The sequence below is a fragment of the Malus domestica genome, chromosome 04 (assembly GCF_042453785.1).
Source record: "Malus domestica chromosome 04, GDT2T_hap1".
Classification (NCBI taxonomy): domain Eukaryota; kingdom Viridiplantae; phylum Streptophyta; class Magnoliopsida; order Rosales; family Rosaceae; genus Malus; species Malus domestica.
The window spans coordinates 29,691,000-29,709,655 of NC_091664.1; the positions used below are offsets into that span (position 1 = coordinate 29,691,000).

An 18,656-nucleotide genomic window follows, 5' to 3' on the forward strand; every position below is an offset into this window, starting at 1 on the left:
AAAAAAAACAAAAAAAAATCAAAACAAAGAGGGAAAGGGACATGATTGTCTTGCCAAACTGCCAGAGCATTCTCTAGCAGGATTAAGAAAGCAACAGCTTTTCGACTGTTTGCCACCGAATTTCCGTACCCACTCAATTATTGATAATGTCCAAAATATAACTGAAAAAAAAAAAATTCAAAAAAACGCATGTGCATTCATAGTCCACGGGCGCGTTGTCTACCTTGCCGACAAATCCGCGTGAGTGTGATGTCCCTTACTCTGCCATGCGTGTGTACTTGCTTAACTTGGATTTTTTTATTAAATAACTTGACTTGATTTCAGTAAATTAACACAAAACTCCACTAATCACTCCCGTCTTATCAGATTTATTAGCAATAATGCTAGTTTTTGTTAAAAATAATATCGTTAGATGATTAAATTGTTAGTTGTTGAAGAGAGGAGGATTGGTGTGATGGAATATGTGCTAGGAGTCTAGGATGCATATGTATATTGTATTTTGACATTGCGGTAAAGCTCAATCATGGGCTAGCCATATTAATTCGGTTCGTATTTGTCTTTAGTAAAAATCGAACATAAAACCTCTCATTTAGAATTGAAGAGGAATACCACTAAACCGTAATATTATGTGACAATAATGTTAGTTTTAAATACACAAAATGTAGTTGGCTTTGTGTGGCTAAATTTATTTCCTAAAAATCTTGTCTTAATTCAAATTACACATCGATGTGACAACATTTGTCGTCAGGTTTACAAGTTTTATAATGAGAGATGTAGACATATAAGCATATGTTTTTCAATTATAGAACACTCTTTTTAACTTGTAACAACGAGAGGTTCCTAAGTCTTAAGCTTTGGCAGAGATTTTAGGAACATTGTCGGTATTAATGTACGTGAGTGAATAGCAGCCGTTACTATATATATAAATTATGCAATGTGTCAACGGTTGATAGTCGTAATTGTTGTGCTTATCTAAACTTCTAGAAGGCTATAATGCTTTACGACAACTAAAAACGTTTTTAACAACTTATGACATGAAAATTCAATAACAGATTGTGAACATGAGAACTTTCTACGTATACAAATCCCGAACAAGCTATAAAATCTTTGCAAACACCACAAGCGTGATGAATAACATGACAATAGGTTCCATACCAATTTTTTTCCAAAAAGTCTTCAACTTTTCAGAATTTCAGGTCAAAAAGTTGAGTTTAATTGTTAGTGAAGGTTGGCCGTGATTAACGTCTAATGGGGTCCCGAGTGACCCATCAATCATGTGATCATGTGACATGCTCCTCCTCCCATCCCACATATTAAGATTCTCTTCGGATCTCACACTCCAGAACCTATGAACTAAATAATTCAGATCCTTCAATTCAAATTCAACGGCCCCTATCAACTTATTCCAACCTTACAAACAATTTACCTCCAACACCCATTATCTCTCTTGAACCTCCGAATTGTTGAGTCCCTAAACTCCGTAGTGTGAGATATGGAGAAGATCTCAGTTTCCATCCCACCTTAGAATCTTATAAAAAAAGAGTTCTTGCAATGATGTACAGCACAAGACGGCATTAGTGCTGATTCGTCTATACCTCATCGACTTTATTAAATCCTTATTTTTTTTGTATGTATTTGCTCTTATAAAATTACACCAAATAATATGTTTGGAATCACCCATGAACCGACCCTATAAATCAATAATATTTTTTTGGATAAATGACGTAATAGTACTTAAAACTTTGTTTTATACATTAGAAACATATATCTACAACAAATCCGATATTTTAGAATAGGTCAAACTCATTACAAGTATATATCGTTCCGTTCAACCATATTAACTTCGAGCAAATATCTGATGTAGTTGCCATAAGTTTAACAACTCTTAAAAACAAGGTTGAATTAATTGAGTCGGGTGGGATCACCAAAATACAATTGAGTGTTTTGTGAGAGCCGTTATATAATACGCTTGATTTGACTGTCTGATACTATCAAATGAGAGTGATGTTTTGTGAGAGCAAGACACGTGATCATGCTAAATTATATAAGTTATCTCAGCCATTAAAAATGGGATTGTATTTCAATTAAGGGTTCGTTTAAAAGTGTTTTTAAAATGATTGAGAGTTTTTTTTATGAGAGAACTTTCGAACCAATCTTTAGTAAAAATGACAGTTAATCTTGAAAAAGTATTTGAAATGTTTATTGCAAGAAGGCACACAATTAGTATTTATTGTAAAAAGCACTTTAGGTGCTTTTAAAACTCAAATCACTTTCAACGAAATCGTTTTCAATCATTTTAAAAACACTTTCAAAATAACCTTAAGTCGATAAAGTTACCATTTGACAGAAACACTGGTTTATTCTATAGATTATTGCTACAAATATTAAACAAAGCAAGACATGGCCGCAAAGTTTGGTAGCTTTATCCATTTACAAAATCAATAAAAATCAAAAGTGGAAAAAGAAAAAAAAAAAGGGAAAGGAGGCAACTAAGCATGGGCCCGGTCATGAGCTGGCACGCGTTGATAGACTAGTCAGGATTATTCATTTCCTGCGGCGTCCAGGTGTCAGATAGCTGTAATATGCTTCCGGTGAAATTACGTAATAACCCTGACATTCCAACGGTCACTTGCACAAGCACGAGAGATTTTTCAGTGTAACCATCATACGAGGCGGTACACCATGTGTTCATATATAAATAGTGTAATATATATGTTAAATGTTGATAACTTAAAAATTAAAATTTTTTACCACTTACATAAAAACACTTGATGTATCATTTGTGTTTCTGTCACAACTAAAAATTTCTCCACGAGCGCAACCCAAAAGCCAAAACCTAAATCTAATTCAATATGCAAATTTATCTGTACATTCATATAAATTTATCGTTTTAGTCTATAGGAATATGGCAACACCATAACACTTTGCTTTTGCCACGTACAAGCACGCTTTTGATAAAATCCCAAATCGCCTTGCGTGATCATGTCAAACAAGTTGTTCCCTCTTTTGGAGACCCACTGCACTCTATTGGACGTGAGTTTATTAATGAATTGAATTCTAATTTTATTGTTAATTTCATCTTGTAGTTGATGATAACTATCGAATAAGTAAAAAAAAAATATCATATAAAGTTTTAGATATAAATTTATTGTTAAGTACTTGATGGTAAACAATATGGTTTGAAATAAAATTTCTCCAATCAAAATTATAGACCGGAGGCGAAAATCGTCATTACGGGACAATAGGAAATTTACTACTTGGAGGGTAATTTCATAATTCAGAAATAAAACAGAGAGAAAGAAGAAGAACAAGAAGCAGCAGCAGAAGAAGCAGCTGCGGAAAAAAGCAGTTTTTTTTTTCATCGTTCTGGTGTTGAAGAAAGAAGAATCAGAGAAGCTGGTAACTGAGTCATGGGCGATTCGAGTGACTCGGTCTCCATTGACATTGATATGATACCTTTAGGAGGGAAGGTAAGCAAAGCAAAAAGCAAGGAATCAAACACAAAACCCACCAAGAAAGCAATAATCTTTTTCCATTTCTGCGTTTCTCTCTCTAATTTTAATGTTTTTGTTAATGGGTTTTGATTTTTATCCTCTTTTGTTTGGTGTATTTTATGGGTTTGCAGGAATGTGTGGTGAAAACAAGCAAAGGCCTGGTCTCTGTGCTTGTTTGTGGGGATCAAGGAAAGCCTGCTTTGATAACATACCCAGATGTTGCTCTCAATTGTATGCTTTCTGTTCTTGTTCCTTTCGATTTTCGGCCAATGCTGTTCTTGTTCTTATTGTTAATGATAAGTTCTGTATTGTTTTGAGGGTGGTTGTAGAGTGTTTCTTGCATTGGAATTGAAGATACGCTAGTATTGATGTGTTGTTTGATTTATTTTGATTTTGGAGCTTAATGAATTTTCTTCAGGGTAGTTGAAATGGCGATTTTATAGTTATTTTGAGCCAATGTAATGAAAAAGGTTGCATTTTTTGATGTCTGGGTGTAATTTGCTTAAGGGGTTTTAGTGTGTTCTTCTTCTGGATTAGTTGAAACGGCCATATTATCTTTATTTTGATCCAAATGAATGAAAAAGGTTGAATTTTTCGATGTCCTGGTGTTATTTGTTTTGGGGGTATTTAGTGTGTTCTTGTTCTGGGTAGTTGAAATGGCTGTTTATCCGTATTTTGATCCAAACGTATGGAGAAGGTTGAGTTTTTGGATGTCCGGGTGCTATTTGGTTTGTAGGTTTTTTAGTGTGTAATTGCCATTTAGTTCCGGTTGATTATTTAATCCTCGAAAGAGAAGAAAGAAAACCGGTTGATTCAAAGGGAATGTATTCTTTCTGCTCAATCCAAACTCTAAAAAAAAAAATCAATTTGTAGGCCTTTTATGCTACATAGTTTGCTTTTCATTGTTATTTTTGATCCCAAATATGTCTTAAGTTAATGTGGTTTCTATGTGGCCTCCTCTTTGAATAGACATGTCCTGTTTCCAAGGCCTCCTCTTTTGCTCGGATGCTGCATCATTGCTGCTTCATAACTTTTGCATTTACCACATCGATGCACCTGGCCATGAGGTCAGTTATATGCACCCATATATTCCGCTTTAAATATATTGTATATACGAAATTGAGTAAAAAAAATGTTGACATTTTGGTGATTTTAATACGGTTTTCTACCCCATTTGTTTTAAGAGTGTCTGCAGTTGGGAGCTGATGTGATTTCTTCAGATGCCCCCTTGCTTAGTGTGGATGACCTTGCAGACCAGGTGGTCGAAGTGCTCGATTTCTTTGGGTAAGTTATTGATAACCTATTTTACTGTTTCATATTTTGTTGGTTCCAGCTAATCAAACTTCCTTTGCTTTAATATCCCATACTGATTACGATTGGCTACATATGCATTTGTCATTTTGCATAACCTGACAATAATAACCATTGGAGAGATACAATCTTGTAATTTGAGATGCGTCTTCCGCCAGACATTGCTATATGTGTATTTATAATGTTATTCTGACTGATAATCTAGAGGAGATATATATGTATTTCACTCGCAGTTCTCCATAGGTCTCTTTCGCTCATTTGTTTTCTTCTCTTTTGAACTTAAAAATCAGGTTGAAAGAAGTGCTGTGCTTGGGTGTAACAGCTGGTGCTTATATCCTTACACTCTTTGCAGTAAGTTACCGATATTCTCATCTCCTTCGCTCCTTTGGTATAATGTGACATTCTGAATTAGTTATTGGCTTTTGTGATTCCAATTGACAGATGAAGTATCAAGAACGGGTGCTTGGGTTAATTCTTGTGTCTCCTATCTGCAAAGTACCTTCATGGACTGAATGGATTTACAACAAGGTTATAATTTCCGTTACTAAGTTGATATTGTTTATGTACTTTTGCTGGTAAAGGTTTTCCATGTAAAAATAGATTGACCCATCGACCATGCTGCTTATGATTTCATGAACTCTAAATTTGCAGGTATTGTTGAACTTGCTATACTTTTATGGCATGTGTGATATAGTAAAGGAATGCCTACTGCAGCGTTACTTCAGTAAGGAGCTTAGGTCTGGCATACACGGTGGAGAGTCAGATGTTATAGAAGCTTGCCAAAGGGTAAGGAAATTTCAACAATTTGTTGCTTGCTCGGTAAAGAGTGCTTGTGATGTGATGTCAACAAAGTGCTCATTGTGCAATGTACATGACTGAATCACTATTGATTCTTTTCTTGATGTGCGAATACAGTTATTGGATGAAAGACAAAGTTCGAATGTCTTGCGGTTCCTTCAAGCAACTAATGAGTAAGATCATCTCACTACTCAGAAACATGTGTTCTGTCACAAACTTACATATATTCTAAATTTTCTCCAAATGCGAGATGAAAGCTGTAAAGATCATTTGAAGTCTTGTGGCATGTTTTCTTTATGCATCCAAAGACGTAATTGAAAGTGTTTTTGCAGGAGGCACGACCTTACCCAGGGCTTGAAGAATTTGCAGTGTAAGACTCTTATTTTTGTGGGTGAAAGAAGTCCATTCCATGCTGAATCCGTCTATATGAATGCCAGAATGAACCGAAGAAGTTGTGCTCTTGTTGAGGTAGGTTCCGTGCAGTTTAACACATTTCACTTATCTTCCCTCCATCAGTATACTTACAATAGGAATGCTTACCGTCTGCTGCCCTTGACAGGTTCAGGCATGCGGCTCGCTGGTAACAGAAGAGCACCCATACGCAATGATAACTCCGATCGAACTCTTCCTCAGGGGTTTTGGGTACTACAGACAACCACATTTTACTTCCTCATCAAGTAACGACTCGAATCCCACCAGCCCCTCAAAAATCAATTCATGCATAGCGCCCGAACTTCTTTCTCCTGAGAGCCTGGGAATCAAGCTCAAACCGATCAAGACACGGGTAGCCATCGAAGTTTGATGCGCGTGTGAATGCATGTATATGGCAGTATAATTTCCTTTGGATAGTAGCAAATTCTTTGAATGTAGGTTTGTCTATATGAGAGAAAAATTAGATGGTTGGGGGGGTATTAGGAGAATTCTTTGAATTGTATGGGCCATTCATTTGTATACATTTTTATCTTTTGAATTGTATTTTAATTTTCCTCGACCTTTGCAATTCTGGGAGCCTGGTTAGCTTGGGGTCGTCTTTTTTTAATTGTATTTTAATTTTGTAAGAAGTTGACAACATATCCTGCAATGGAAATTTAGAAAAGACAATTCTTCTGCAATTTTTATGGATAACATGAAATTATTTGTTGGCAAATTGTCGAAAGTTTTATGCTTTGAGGGAGATGCTATTGCGATTATCAACAGGTTAACGAAATTTGCATGGTGCTTCGAAATATTTTATACTATGGAGTCTTAGTTTTTGTACCGTTGAACAATAAATTACGGTTAAAAATCTGTAAATATAGAATACCTTGAATACACTATAAAATCCCATCATATACTACAAATATTATACGAATTTTATTTTCAGACAAAAGCAAAAAATACTCAAATTTATATTTTTCAGAAAAAGGATGTGATCATTGCATCTGAAAGTTAATTACAAAGTAGTGGGATGCATAAAAGAATTAACAAGAACGTGAATAAAAAGCTGCTTCACCACACCAAGTAACAATTAATCATTAAACCTCTCTTAATTTCTCCTTCCACTCTAATCCACCTAATTAAAACGTGTCTAAATCCTCTTAATTCTTGATTAATTCAATAATTCCCCAAAGTAGTTAATCAAGTCTGGAACAACATTAATACATCTGTATTCACTGTTCATCATCACGACCGGCAATCTTGCATGTTCTTCGTTTCTTGGCAGCAGATTCACCACCTTCCCTTCTTCGTTTCGAGCCTTTCTTCCTCGAACTTGGCACGTCGTCGTCGTCATCAGGAACAAATCCAAGCAAGCTTCTTGGACTGCCGCCATGCTTCTTCTCGTCACTCTCGACTTTGCTAAGTTTTGATGTAGCAGCACCAAGCTGATGAGGATTAATTTGGTTCAGAAATTTTGTCAACGCACTGTAAAGCCTTGCATTATTGTTTTCTTGGACGCCATTGACACTATTGTTGCATTCTTCCGACAACAAGAAGCTGTAGTCCCTCGCCTCCCTCATCTTCCGAATCTTCTCCTGCAACTCTGCCGGATCAAGCCCGAGGTTTTTGACATACGAGCGGAGAGACTCTCTCTTCATGCGGCATTCGTACCTACGTTTGCTTCTTGGTCTTGTGGGCACGCGCAAGACTTTCGTGACTAGGCCGTCCCGGTGATGGTGAGTCCCACGCTCAAGTTCAGGGAGATCATTATAGTCCCGGCAATGGCGATCAGTCGGATGATCACGGTGGTCGTAATGGTCCCGATGACGGTGATGAGTCTCACGGTGACGGTAATGATCACTGCGAGTCCAACTGTCACACTCACCATCACGGCTGTGGTGAGCCTCACGACCACGGTGACGGTGAGTCTCTTGGTGACGGTCGAAGTCGCGGTGGTGGCCGGAGAAGAAAACAATTTGGATGGTTTCCATGGTGGGAATGTGGTGAGTTGATGGAACTTCGATCGGCTTAGAGCAAGCTAGTAGGGTTTTGGCTTGTAGGGTTTGGTTTCTAATAAACGACTTACCCCGATTGACGTCCTTATATAGGAAAGAAAACATCATATTCCTATTCGACTTAGGAATTTGAAAACAAATAGGTTTCCTAATTTGGCTTGGATTATTATGATTTTTCCTACCCAAATAAGGAAAATTTTCAGATTAGTAACTCGGTTAATAATAAAAAGGGAGAAAAAAAAAATTTTAACGAAACACTTCCGGTACTGTTCACTTTTAACGAAATACTATATTTTTATCTTTTTCTGATATTATTCATTACATTTTTCATTAAAACTAAAGTTTTTTTTTGAACTTTTCGTTAGTTTTTTTAAAGAAAAAATAGTGTTTATTGTGGGCCGTGGTCACTTTCTAATTGGGCTATTTTTCTTTTGGGCCTTAAACTGTTATTTTGTTAAAGGGCGTTTTACGACATGTCGTTTAACTAAACCGAGACCTCACCAGGGGAAAGGTCAAGGGCGGTCCCCACGCACACAGGGACAAAAATGGAAAAAGGCAGAAAACGAAAACCCCTCTTTCCCGCCTTGCCGCCCACCCCCGTCCTCCCCACCTCTATTATTTTCACTCTCTCTCTGTCTAAAGTTCTAGAGAGAGACGCGGTGGAGCTTTATCTCCGGCCATGGACACTCCTCTGAAGAACAATCAGACCACCCCCACCACACCTCTTCCTGCAAACTACGAGGTTAATTTTTCTTCAATTTTTTTGGTTTTTTTAATGAATGTTCTTCAATTTTATCTGGGTCAAATGGGTTCTGCTGGGTTTAGTTTTTTCATGTTCTTCAATTTATTTGCTAATTTTAGGTTTTAATTTGGGTTTTGAATTTTAAAATCTGGGTTCGATTCAATTTTAATTTTTTTCACTTCCAATTGTTCATTTTCCACTTCGCACAAATGGGTTTGTTGCAATTTTTCACTAACTTTGATGGTTTCTGCAAAACCCTTTCGATTTTTCTCAATCTTTCGAGTTCATTGCGGTTTCGATGCCGTAGATTGAGAAGTGAGAATTGATTCCTGTTTGATGATTTCTGCAGGATTCCCCTGTGTTCAACTACATTAGCAATCTTTCCCCAATTGAGCCGGTGAAGTCCGCAGGAAATGATCATCACACTTTCAACTCCCTAGCTTTTGCATCTCTTCCTTCTATTTTCGCTTCGCCGCAGAATCTCTCCATCCCCGAAACCAGATTCGTACTTAGAAGGTAAGGTTTTAATCATATCTTATCTTACTGGTTTGCTGATTTTACTAGTTTTATTTGTGTAAGTTTTTGATGTTTTGTTCATGTTGTCAGGCACCACTTCTCTGATTCACCGAAACTTGAGTCCTTTCAGAGTGGAAACCGAAATAGGAAAAGTGATGCAGTTCCAGTTTCTGTTGAGCAATCGTATTTAGGTACTGACCAACCGGAATGCTTTGCATCCGGAAGTTCTTCAGATGCAGTACCAACTGAGAATTTGGAACTACCGGTTGAGTTTCTAAATACCTTAAAGTATAGTTCTGGTAGCCCACATAGCAATGATGTACATTCGAAAGGAAGGCATTCATTTTTTGAGAGGGAAGCGCAATTGTGCAGAATTCGCAGAGTTGAGCAGAAGAAAGACGCAGCCGGAGGCGATTTGGTTAGGTTGATTTCTGATGATCAGTTAAAATTTGATTCCACAACCATTAAAGAGAATCGTGCGGGGCACGATCCTAAGCCAGTAGATCCTGGAGAAATCTCTTTTATGTCAAAAATCCTACGAGACAATGATATTGAAGTCAAGGAATCTGCTGGTCCTATCTATTTCGGTGAACAATGCGGATCGGGGAAGGTCAGTAATCAACCAGAAGGTATTGGGAGAACTAAGGAAACAGATGAAGCTTCTGCGATACATTCTGGAACTTTATTGGAGAAGTTAAATGTTAATGATCCAAGTGGTATTGTGGACGAAAAGTCGCCGAAGTGTATACATTCTAGCTGCAAGGTAATGTACTGGTTTGGCCAATATTTTTCGTAGAACTAAGTTTCATACTTTTTCGATTTTATAGTAATGAAACAATCTTGTCTGACCATGTTCAGCCTAGTTCTCAGTCATACGCAATACGCAGACGCTGTTTGGATTTTGAAAGGCCAGCAACGTACAAAAGGAAATCAATAGATGCCTGTGGCGATTCTTCAGCCTCAGTACTGTCCAGTTGTGAAGTCGCCTCAGTCGAAAAGCAGTTGGTTCAAACTATAAAAGGTTGTGATTATTCATCTTCTCGGTTACCTGGTATTGGTTTGCACTTGAATGCTCTTGCAACTACTATTGAAAGTAATTTAAGTACGGTTGTCAAGCACGAGGTTCACGCTTCTGAGAGTCAAGCGATTAATTTGCCAAACTCCAAGATATCTAGTACTTCTTTGACTCCCAGTGAGGTTTCTCGTGATGAATCATGTAAAGATAAAGCTCAGGTTGCAGTAACTTCACCCCAAATATGTGCACCAGGTGGTCAAGAACCTGACCATAGTAGTCCTGAGAAGAAAAGGCACGCGCCGTAAATTCTGATGACTGTTTGTATTATTTAGACCCACTCCCTTGAATTCGATTGTTTTAACATTTAATAGCTTGCAGGCTTAAGTTGCAGCCTGCTGGAGAAAGCTTGGCTTGCAAACGCTGCAATTGTAAGAGATCAAAATGCTTGAAACTGTGAGTTTTTTGCATACTTTATCTCGTAAACTATGAGTTCATGTATGCATTATATCTACTAATTAGAAAGTTTAAAATTTATACTCGATTACAATTTTAAACTTTTGCTTTTTTGCCTGGGTTCATTTGTTTCCACTTTTTTCTTAGTTTGACATCCTGTGTTCTCTGACGCAGTTATTGCGACTGTTTTGCTGCTGGTCTCTACTGTATTGAGCCTTGTTCATGTCAAGAATGCTTCAACAAGCCTATTTATGAGAACATTGTTTTAGAGAATCGCAAACTGATTGAATCCCGCAACCCACTTGCATTTGCTCCCAAAGTGATTGCAAAAGCCGTTGCTATTCCACAGTATGCGGTTAGAATTCGTAACTGAGATAATCCATTGCATTTGCATTGTCCTATGAATCATAACCATTTAGACTCATAACTTTCCCTATGCAGGAGGAAACTAACTCGACTCCGTCTTCAGCTAGGCATAAAAGGGGATGCAATTGTAGAAAATCAAGTTGCTTGAAAAAGTACTGTGAATGCTTTCAGGTACCGGAATTTGGCCTCTTTTGTATGAATGTACCGCTCTTGTAAATCTATTAAAGTTTCTGGTATATATCTACAAACTCATATGGTTCCTTTGATTTTCTTACCAAGGGCGGTGCTGGATGCGGCATCCTCTGCAGATGTGTAGGGTGTAAAAACACTTTTGGTCGGAAAGATGGTGAGCAAATAGTCATACGGAATTTAACAAATCATTTTATGTTTCTTACAGGATCCACAATTTGGGTACTTATAATTTATTCTTCTTCTTTATTCAATAGAAGCTGAACAAGCTGAAGTTGGAGGAGATGAATCAGTAGATCCGAGAAAGGATGCAGTGAATGTCAGTTTACCAACAGTGAGGGATCAAGATCTCCTAATGGCACCTCCGGGGATTTGCAGGTTTTTGATCCACTGATTCGTTGAACTGTATGTAACTTCTTTGAGATGTGTTGTAAAATATGTGAAAGTTAATTTGTTTTGCAGACCTCCTCCAGGCCAACTGACATCTTCTTCTAAGGGGAGACCGAAAATATTTTCTCTGCACTCTGTTCTGTCATCTTCTCAGCATGAAAAGCATCTTCAGGCAATTCCAGAAGACGTAACTCTTGAGACGTTGGCTAGCAGTTGCTCACAACCTAGCGGTTTGAAGTCAACCTCTCCAAACTCAAAGAGGGTATCGCCTCCTCACAGCAGCGGTGAGTTTGGATCAGCTTGGAGGGGTGGCAGGAAGTTAGTTCTGAGATCCATTCCACCATTCCCAACTCTGGAATCACCACGAAAGCAGTCACTTCCGCCACAATAAAAGTCGAAGAAACTCAAGTCAAAAGAAAAGAAATATGAATTCGGAAGAAGGATGCAATGAATGGTAGTTTACGGACAGCGAGGGATCAGGATCTCTCATTGATTTGCCATTCCCAACTCTCGAATCAACACGAAAGCGGTGACTTACAGAAGATTCAGTCAAGCACTCCAGTTTAACGCATTCTTTGCTGCATTGTTGTGATACAACAACCATGTGGCTTTTTTGCATTCTTTATGTTACTACAATGATAGAGTTAATTGTTACTCTTAAAACGATCTCAAGTTTCGTAATACGTTTCCTTCTCTTATATGTAATTTCGTGTTTCTCCTCAAATTTTAGGCTCACCAATTGCAATTGACCTCTTCTTCTTTTTTCCCCGGAAAATTCTCTAATGGCGAAATGTAAATTATTTGTATTAGATGTAAATAAAAACCTATAATTACATTCTTTTTTACATGTTTTGGTGATGGATCCCACTAATCAAAGAGAAAATTAAATGGAATCTCAAATTTGCGTCATTCTTATTGGAGTGGAACATTCATTTACAATTGCCGAAAATATAAAACGGGATGTAAATATGATTTTTCATCTCAAATTTATAGTTTTCCATTGGAAATGCCCTTAATTATCAAAGATAACTGATTTCAGTAATTTTGGAGAGGGGGTCCTGTTAATTAAATGCCTTCTGATTTTTTAATTGATGAATGGATGACACTAAATTAACTCCGTCTGTGTAAGTTTATCTTATGCTGCCTATCTCAAGCCCAGATAAAGGAGGAGAAGATGGGCGTCATGTAGTCGACATCAAACAGTATACATGTATAAGAATTCAAGATTTGAAGAGGGAGTTTCCTCTTCCTAGTTGGATTACGTTTCCTTTTCAATTTGATTTGATTGTATTCCATTTAATTACCTCCAAGGTGTGGTTTGATTATATTATCATCCTTCCACGACCAGCAGCTTATGGCTTCTTCTACATAAAGAAAATCGATCGCAGAGAAGCAATCATGGCGTCAAATAAAAAAAGAAAACTCCAAAATCCCACGGACAGTAAGGAAACAAATGAGGAACGCCAATTAAAATATGATATCATCCGCGAAATCCTCCGTCTCCTTCCCACTAAATCTTCCGTCCTGATGAGCTTTCTTTCCAAGCAATGGCAAAGTGCATGGTTTGCCCTCCCTGCAATACATTTAGATTTCGACGAGGAGGGTGAGCCGCTTCATGATAACAATGACGATGACAACCACGTAGGTCGTCAACATGCAAAGTTCATCAACATGTTCAGTTGGTTTGTGGGTTTTCGCGAGAAAGACAAGCAGCAGCAGCAGCAGCTCGTGGAAAAATTCAGGATTCGAATGGTTAGGTATTCATTACTTGAGGACGAAGCTACTGTCGTAGACAAGTGGTTGACGTTCGGTCTCGAGAGAAGCGTCAAAGAGTTAGATATTAGTCTCCTTGGAGGAGGAGGGAAAGCAGGTTACACCTTACCTCAAACCCTTTTTACTTCAAAATCTTTAACCACCCTAAAACTAGAGCATGTGACGGTAAATATTGACCGCCATGGCAATCCTGTATCGCTTCCGTCTTTAAAAACTGTAACCCTTAAAACTGTCTGCTTCAACGGATATTCGTCTTTCAGAGGCTTCATATCATCTTCAGACGGAGACCTTTCCCCTTCCATTGAGAATTTGTCGATCGTTTCATGTTCTGATGTTGGTACCGACATGTTCTGGAATATTTCGATATACAGTTCCACTCTTAAATCTTTGGAAGTCATCGATTGCAATTGCAGGACTATTTCTGCTAGTGCAGGAGACCTTGAATCGATAACCATTGTTTCAGACTACGCAGATTTTAAGTTGCTGAACCTGTATGGATGCTCCAAAGTGAACTACATGGACATCCGCGCTCGACACCTAGGAACTTTTAATGTAGCTGAGTTCAGCCAAAGTGTGAAAGAAGCCACTCTCGACGTTCCAAACCGATGTACTTGTTTGTATGACTGCAAGCTGCATGATCAGAGGTACATACTTTCACGCATTAGTGCCAAGCTAGTTTGACCAGTACCGAAAAGGAAGCAGGAGACTTCCGGTTGAGGGACACTGATCGATCGAGTTTTCAATTGCATTCATTAAATTTTGGAAGAAAGGTCGACATAATACTATTAAACAGAGTAAGCAATAGTACATAGAGAAATTTTGGAACGATAAAAGTGGATGGTGATAAGGAATAAGGATTGAAATATAGTTCTCTCTTCAATTTTTCTTCGTTTCTGATTGCACAAGTCTTGTTGTTTAATTTTAAGGAAAACTAACGAAAATTCCAAAAAAAAAAAAAAAATTTAGTTTTAACGAAAAATGACAAAAAAATGTGTAGTGAATAGTATCAAGTGAAGATAAAAATGTGGTTTTTCGTCAAAAGTGAACAGTACCAGAAGTGTTTCGTTAAAACTCCCTTAATTTTATTCTATCTCAAATACCTAATTTTTGCCCTAATTTTTATGGTAAACATAAACTTAAGGGCATTATAACTCTCATGACCTAATTTCTCACGTACGCTTGTGTCTACAACGCTCAAGACCTGATCAAACCCTAGAAAACCACACCACACCACACCAAACCTCAAGCTTCATCCATGTCATGCATCCCACCGGAGCTACTCTTCGACATCTTTTTACAGCTCCATCCCACAGATTTGATCCGGTGCATGTGAGTTTCCAAAGCTTGGTATGCTAATTACGTCTCTAGTTTGTGGCCTGGTTAAGATTGCTTGTGGAAGGGTCAAAAGGATTAAAAAAAAAAAATCCATTTTCTGAAGCATTTTTAGAAGAAACACGAGTCAGATACTTTTTTTTGGAAAGCACTTAAACTTTTATTCAAAATTTTAATACGGCATTTTTAGCAGAAGCGCTTATGAGAATTGCCTGAGTTATAAGTGATTGCGAACATGAATGATAAGCGATTGCGGTTATGCCAGTTTGACATGGCAGAGTATTCGCCCTCTTGGCCCGTGCACCCTAGTTCGAATCGCTTTTTTCATTGATTAGATTAGTTTAGAACATCACCGAGGATCTGAACTAGAAACCGGGCAGAAAAATTGTATGATATCAAGAACATCAATGTGTACTCCTAATCCTTGAATTAAGGTAAAAAGCAAAGGGAAAATGATATTAAATCCGAAAAGAAGAAAGGGTGTTACTCATACATTCCTAGTTAGCCACTGTGGCCATCCTAAAGAATACATCTCGTCCTCTTATTAAGGACTTGAAAAAAAGACACAGGGAAGTCAAAACACGGAAAAAAAAAATCATTTAACGTAACTAAGATATGAGATTCTTGTAATCCACAGCCATTCGGCACCAAGTCGCCACTCACCCGTTTTGCTATACGAAGATTCTTCGAAGACTAAGGAGTTATGATGAAACTTTCAAGCTTTTCAAGGCCGTCGTAAGCAGGGAAAGTTTTTCGGGTGCTCTCTGCTTGTAGTCTTTCTCCAAGGCCGTTGCTGCCAGTGATTGTAGCTCTAAGCTCTCTTTGTCTTCCTTGTTCCTTCCTTTCGCAAGCTGTCCGATGGCGGAAGTGCACTGGAAGGCAGGAGTTAAGACGTTCTTTCAGTAATTCAAGTTGATCACAAGAGCAAGAAAAGAGGGATGAAAACAATCTGAATAATCAAATTAAATATACGGTGTCTAAAACTTGAACAATCAAATTAAATAGATGACTCTCGGCCACAGCAGGATCAGCAATGGTCTAAACTATCGCTCCAATATGTATAAGTATCTCTGAATCAATGCACCTCAAGAGGGAGAGAGAACTCACCAAGTTAATACCAAAAAGTGCTCTGGTATTCTTGCCCCCAGTCAAGTCTATAACGGATGCGTAGTATTTTTTTGCTGTCTGAAGGTTTTCTAGTCCACCAAGCGTGTATAGCACCTGTTGCCACAGAAAGAAAACTATCAGACATTTACTCACTCTTAATGCGGGTGTTTAGTGCTGTTAAACATGTAATCATAATTATATGTTGAATATACACAGCTTCATTTCTTTATTCCCAGAGTACTAGCATTTTGTCGTTTGACTCCTTTCCACATAGTAGGGCAACAAAATATCAAGGATATAAATTGCAAGTTAGATGCTAGGTGTTCATATTTGGAGTTAGCTGGACATTATGCACCATCTTAAATCAAGTATGTAACTTTTGCATTTGAATGATTAAATTTACATAAGAGATGCCAGTACTGATGCAAAACATTCGCTTTTGCTGAAATTGACTGTTAATCAGGAAGGCTGGTACAGTATTACAGTAGTTTGGGGGAAAAAAAAAGAAGATTTCAGGTTACTTTTTAGTTTTTACACCGTTCAAGTACACGGAGCTTTTCTTTAATCGCAAAAAATTATTTGGCCGTCAAAACCAGCACATAAGAATGTCTATAAAGCAAACAGGATTTATTTGCAGTAACGAAAAAAACCAAAGCCACTTACATCAGCATAAGCCAAGTGGTGAAGAGGAACAGTAGGTTGTGATAATATCAGCTCCTCATAGCAGAATGCAGCTTGCTTGTACCTAGTTTACATAGAAACATAATTTATCAATCAGCAACAAAGCATAGGCAATTTGGAGACATAAAGTTTCAACAAGTCTGTTGGAAATACATACATTTGCAAGGAAACGTAGATTTCAGCCAGCTCTCTCCATGCATCATGATCAGCCATAAATCTGTCAAAACGGGAAAATACAACTCAGCAACATCTTTTTGCTGACATAAAATCTTTTTCTTTCAAGGAATTTAATATATGCCTTACATTTCCAGATATTTATTAAGCCACTCAATGGCCCCTGAAATGTTTCCTTGTGCCTTTGCCATAGCTACTCTTCTCTTATGTATCACCTGCATATAAAAATAATTGAAATTTAAATAAGCATTTTCCTTTATCTTTTCTCAGAAAAGAACATACAATTTTGCTCATATAACAAAGATAAAGCGATGGGATCAATCTTAAAAAATATGGATTGATCCTTCTGTTAAGAGTTTTTATATGAATTACTTGATCGAGTGGATTTTCCTCCAGAAAGCTTGAGTAAGCCTTCTCTGCCTCTGCCCAAGATCCCTTTGCCTCTAGGAACATAGCCTCTAGCCTGCCTGCGTTTTATGCAAAACAAATAGCTAAGCCTCTAGCCTGCCTCTATCGGATCTAAAAATCAGACTTCCATACAATATTCAAATTAGTTATTTCAACTTACCAACTCTTTTACTCTCAGGAAATGCCTTACGTAAAAGCCTAATGCAGTCCTGCAAAAGTTCAAGGGAGGCATGAGATAGCATTATTAACCCTTCCACCATTAACACAATATAGCACATCCGCCTTACACAAATCTTACGATTCTCAATTCCAGGGTAGGCTATACCAAACTCAATATCTGCATCAACAACCTCTCTCTCTCTCTCTCTCTCTCTCTCTCTCTCTCTCTCCCCTCCTCCTAAGTGGGGAAGCCTAAAGTTGCACGTTCAAAAATAATAGCTAAGCAATTTCAAAAGTGTAAGCCAAAAAAACACACCTTTGCAACATCAAGAGACTGGCAGTCCATAGCTGCAATTGCAACTTGCTCATATAAAGTCCATTCTACATCAAAAAATACAAACTACTTGTTAGTCGAACTCAAAATCTACCCCAATAAAATAAGAACTCTAAATCGAAGGAAGCATGTTGCATGATACGCACGGCGGAGTTAAACCAACAGAATATATCAAACTCGAACAATCAAATCCATTTCTTAACGACACAAATTCAAATTAAGCTTCTACCACAAAATTAACTGCAAAGTAATTACAAAGTACAAACCCAATTGAATTTACGCAAATTAAAACACACCAAATTGCACAGAGTCCATAACCAATTCCAATCCATGCCCAATTCAAATCAAGCAATCACGATCACAAAAACACAAATTAACCACAACCCAATTGAACAAACACAAAACCCAGATGGAATCACCAATAAACCGAAGCTCGAAAACTCACCTTCCGAGCCAAGACCGGATCTTTTCTTGAGGTCGTTCAAGATCGACAGGCCGTACATCAAGACCTTCTCGGAGCGGCGGACTTTGAGCTTTCTGACTAAACAGAGGTACTCCCAGGCCCCTCCTCCTCCATTGTCGACCTGGTTCTCGAGCCTGTTCAATTGGGTTTCTTCCGTTTTGCTCACCATCTTCGCCAGTCCAACGAGCGAAGCTCCTCTCTCTCTCTCTCTCTCTCTCTAGGTGTTTTTCTCTCTAGCCGGCTTCACGATCGATCTGTTTCTATTGGAGGAGAGAGAGAGAACGCACTCTCACAGTAGTACTTTTCTCTCTCCAACTATTGGCTGACTCTCACTGGCTCAGGGTCACAATCGTAAACTCCAAAAAGCTTCAATTTCATACTCACCCCCTAAACTTTTAGGGTATTTCAATATTTTTCTTAATTACTTTTGTCCAATTCGCTGCGTTTGCTAGAAAAAGAAGGTCTGAGGACCAAAGTGTAACAATAACTAAGGTTTGAGGGGTAAATTTGTAATAAGAA

At 37.9% G+C, this 18,656-nt stretch overlaps 4 protein-coding genes across 6 annotated transcripts; 3 read left to right on the plus strand and 1 right to left on the minus strand.

Moving 5' to 3' along the window:
* The first annotated feature begins 2,905 nt into the window (after window positions 1-2,905).
* On the plus strand, window positions 2,906-6,715 carry LOC103419495 (protein NDL2-like). Of its 2 annotated transcripts, XM_070820881.1 has the most exons (12): window positions 2,906-3,033; window positions 3,282-3,470; window positions 3,626-3,725; window positions 4,464-4,561; window positions 4,690-4,778; window positions 5,096-5,156; window positions 5,247-5,333; window positions 5,457-5,591; window positions 5,721-5,776; window positions 5,936-6,071; window positions 6,163-6,451; window positions 6,519-6,715. In XM_070820881.1, the coding sequence occupies exons 2-11, from the start codon at window positions 3,411-3,413 to the stop codon at window positions 6,403-6,405; spliced, it is 1,065 nt and encodes a 354-aa protein (XP_070676982.1). In that variant the 5' UTR covers window positions 2,906-3,033; window positions 3,282-3,410; the 3' UTR covers window positions 6,406-6,451; window positions 6,519-6,715. The 2 variants fall into 2 exon arrangements, with proteins under 2 accessions (XP_070676982.1, XP_070676981.1); XM_070820880.1 differs by lacking the exon at window positions 2,906-3,033 and having other exon boundaries at window positions 3,216-3,470; window positions 6,163-6,715.
* A 1,897-nt stretch (window positions 6,716-8,612) lies between these two features.
* Window positions 8,613-12,430, plus strand: LOC103434330 (protein tesmin/TSO1-like CXC 2). 2 transcript variants are annotated; one of them, XM_029101550.2, is made up of 10 exons: window positions 8,613-8,777; window positions 9,127-9,293; window positions 9,384-10,056; window positions 10,164-10,600; window positions 10,687-10,761; window positions 10,936-11,116; window positions 11,203-11,298; window positions 11,407-11,473; window positions 11,574-11,694; window positions 11,779-12,430. In XM_029101550.2, the coding sequence occupies exons 1-10, from the start codon at window positions 8,715-8,717 to the stop codon at window positions 12,095-12,097; spliced, it is 2,199 nt and encodes a 732-aa protein (XP_028957383.2). In that variant the 5' UTR covers window positions 8,613-8,714; the 3' UTR covers window positions 12,098-12,430. The 2 variants fall into 2 exon arrangements, with proteins under 2 accessions (XP_028957383.2, XP_028957382.2); XM_029101549.2 differs by having other exon boundaries at window positions 8,614-8,777; window positions 10,152-10,600.
* A 674-nt stretch (window positions 12,431-13,104) lies between these two features.
* On the plus strand, window positions 13,105-14,160 carry LOC139195100 (putative FBD-associated F-box protein At5g22720). Its single transcript, XM_070820293.1, has one exon. The coding sequence runs from the start codon at window positions 13,105-13,107 to the stop codon at window positions 14,158-14,160; it is 1,056 nt and encodes a 351-aa protein (XP_070676394.1).
* Window positions 14,161-15,240: 1,080 nt separating this feature from the next.
* On the minus strand, window positions 15,241-18,468 carry LOC103434152 (uncharacterized). Its single transcript, XM_008372461.4, has 9 exons — window positions 18,120-18,468; window positions 17,657-17,721; window positions 17,342-17,390; window positions 17,146-17,240; window positions 16,903-16,988; window positions 16,757-16,816; window positions 16,582-16,663; window positions 15,919-16,032; window positions 15,241-15,683 (listed from the first exon to the last, which is right to left on the minus strand). The coding sequence occupies exons 1-9, from the start codon at window positions 18,304-18,306 to the stop codon at window positions 15,513-15,515; spliced, it is 909 nt and encodes a 302-aa protein (XP_008370683.3). The 5' UTR covers window positions 18,307-18,468; the 3' UTR covers window positions 15,241-15,512.
* Between the last annotated feature and the right edge of the window lie 188 nt (window positions 18,469-18,656).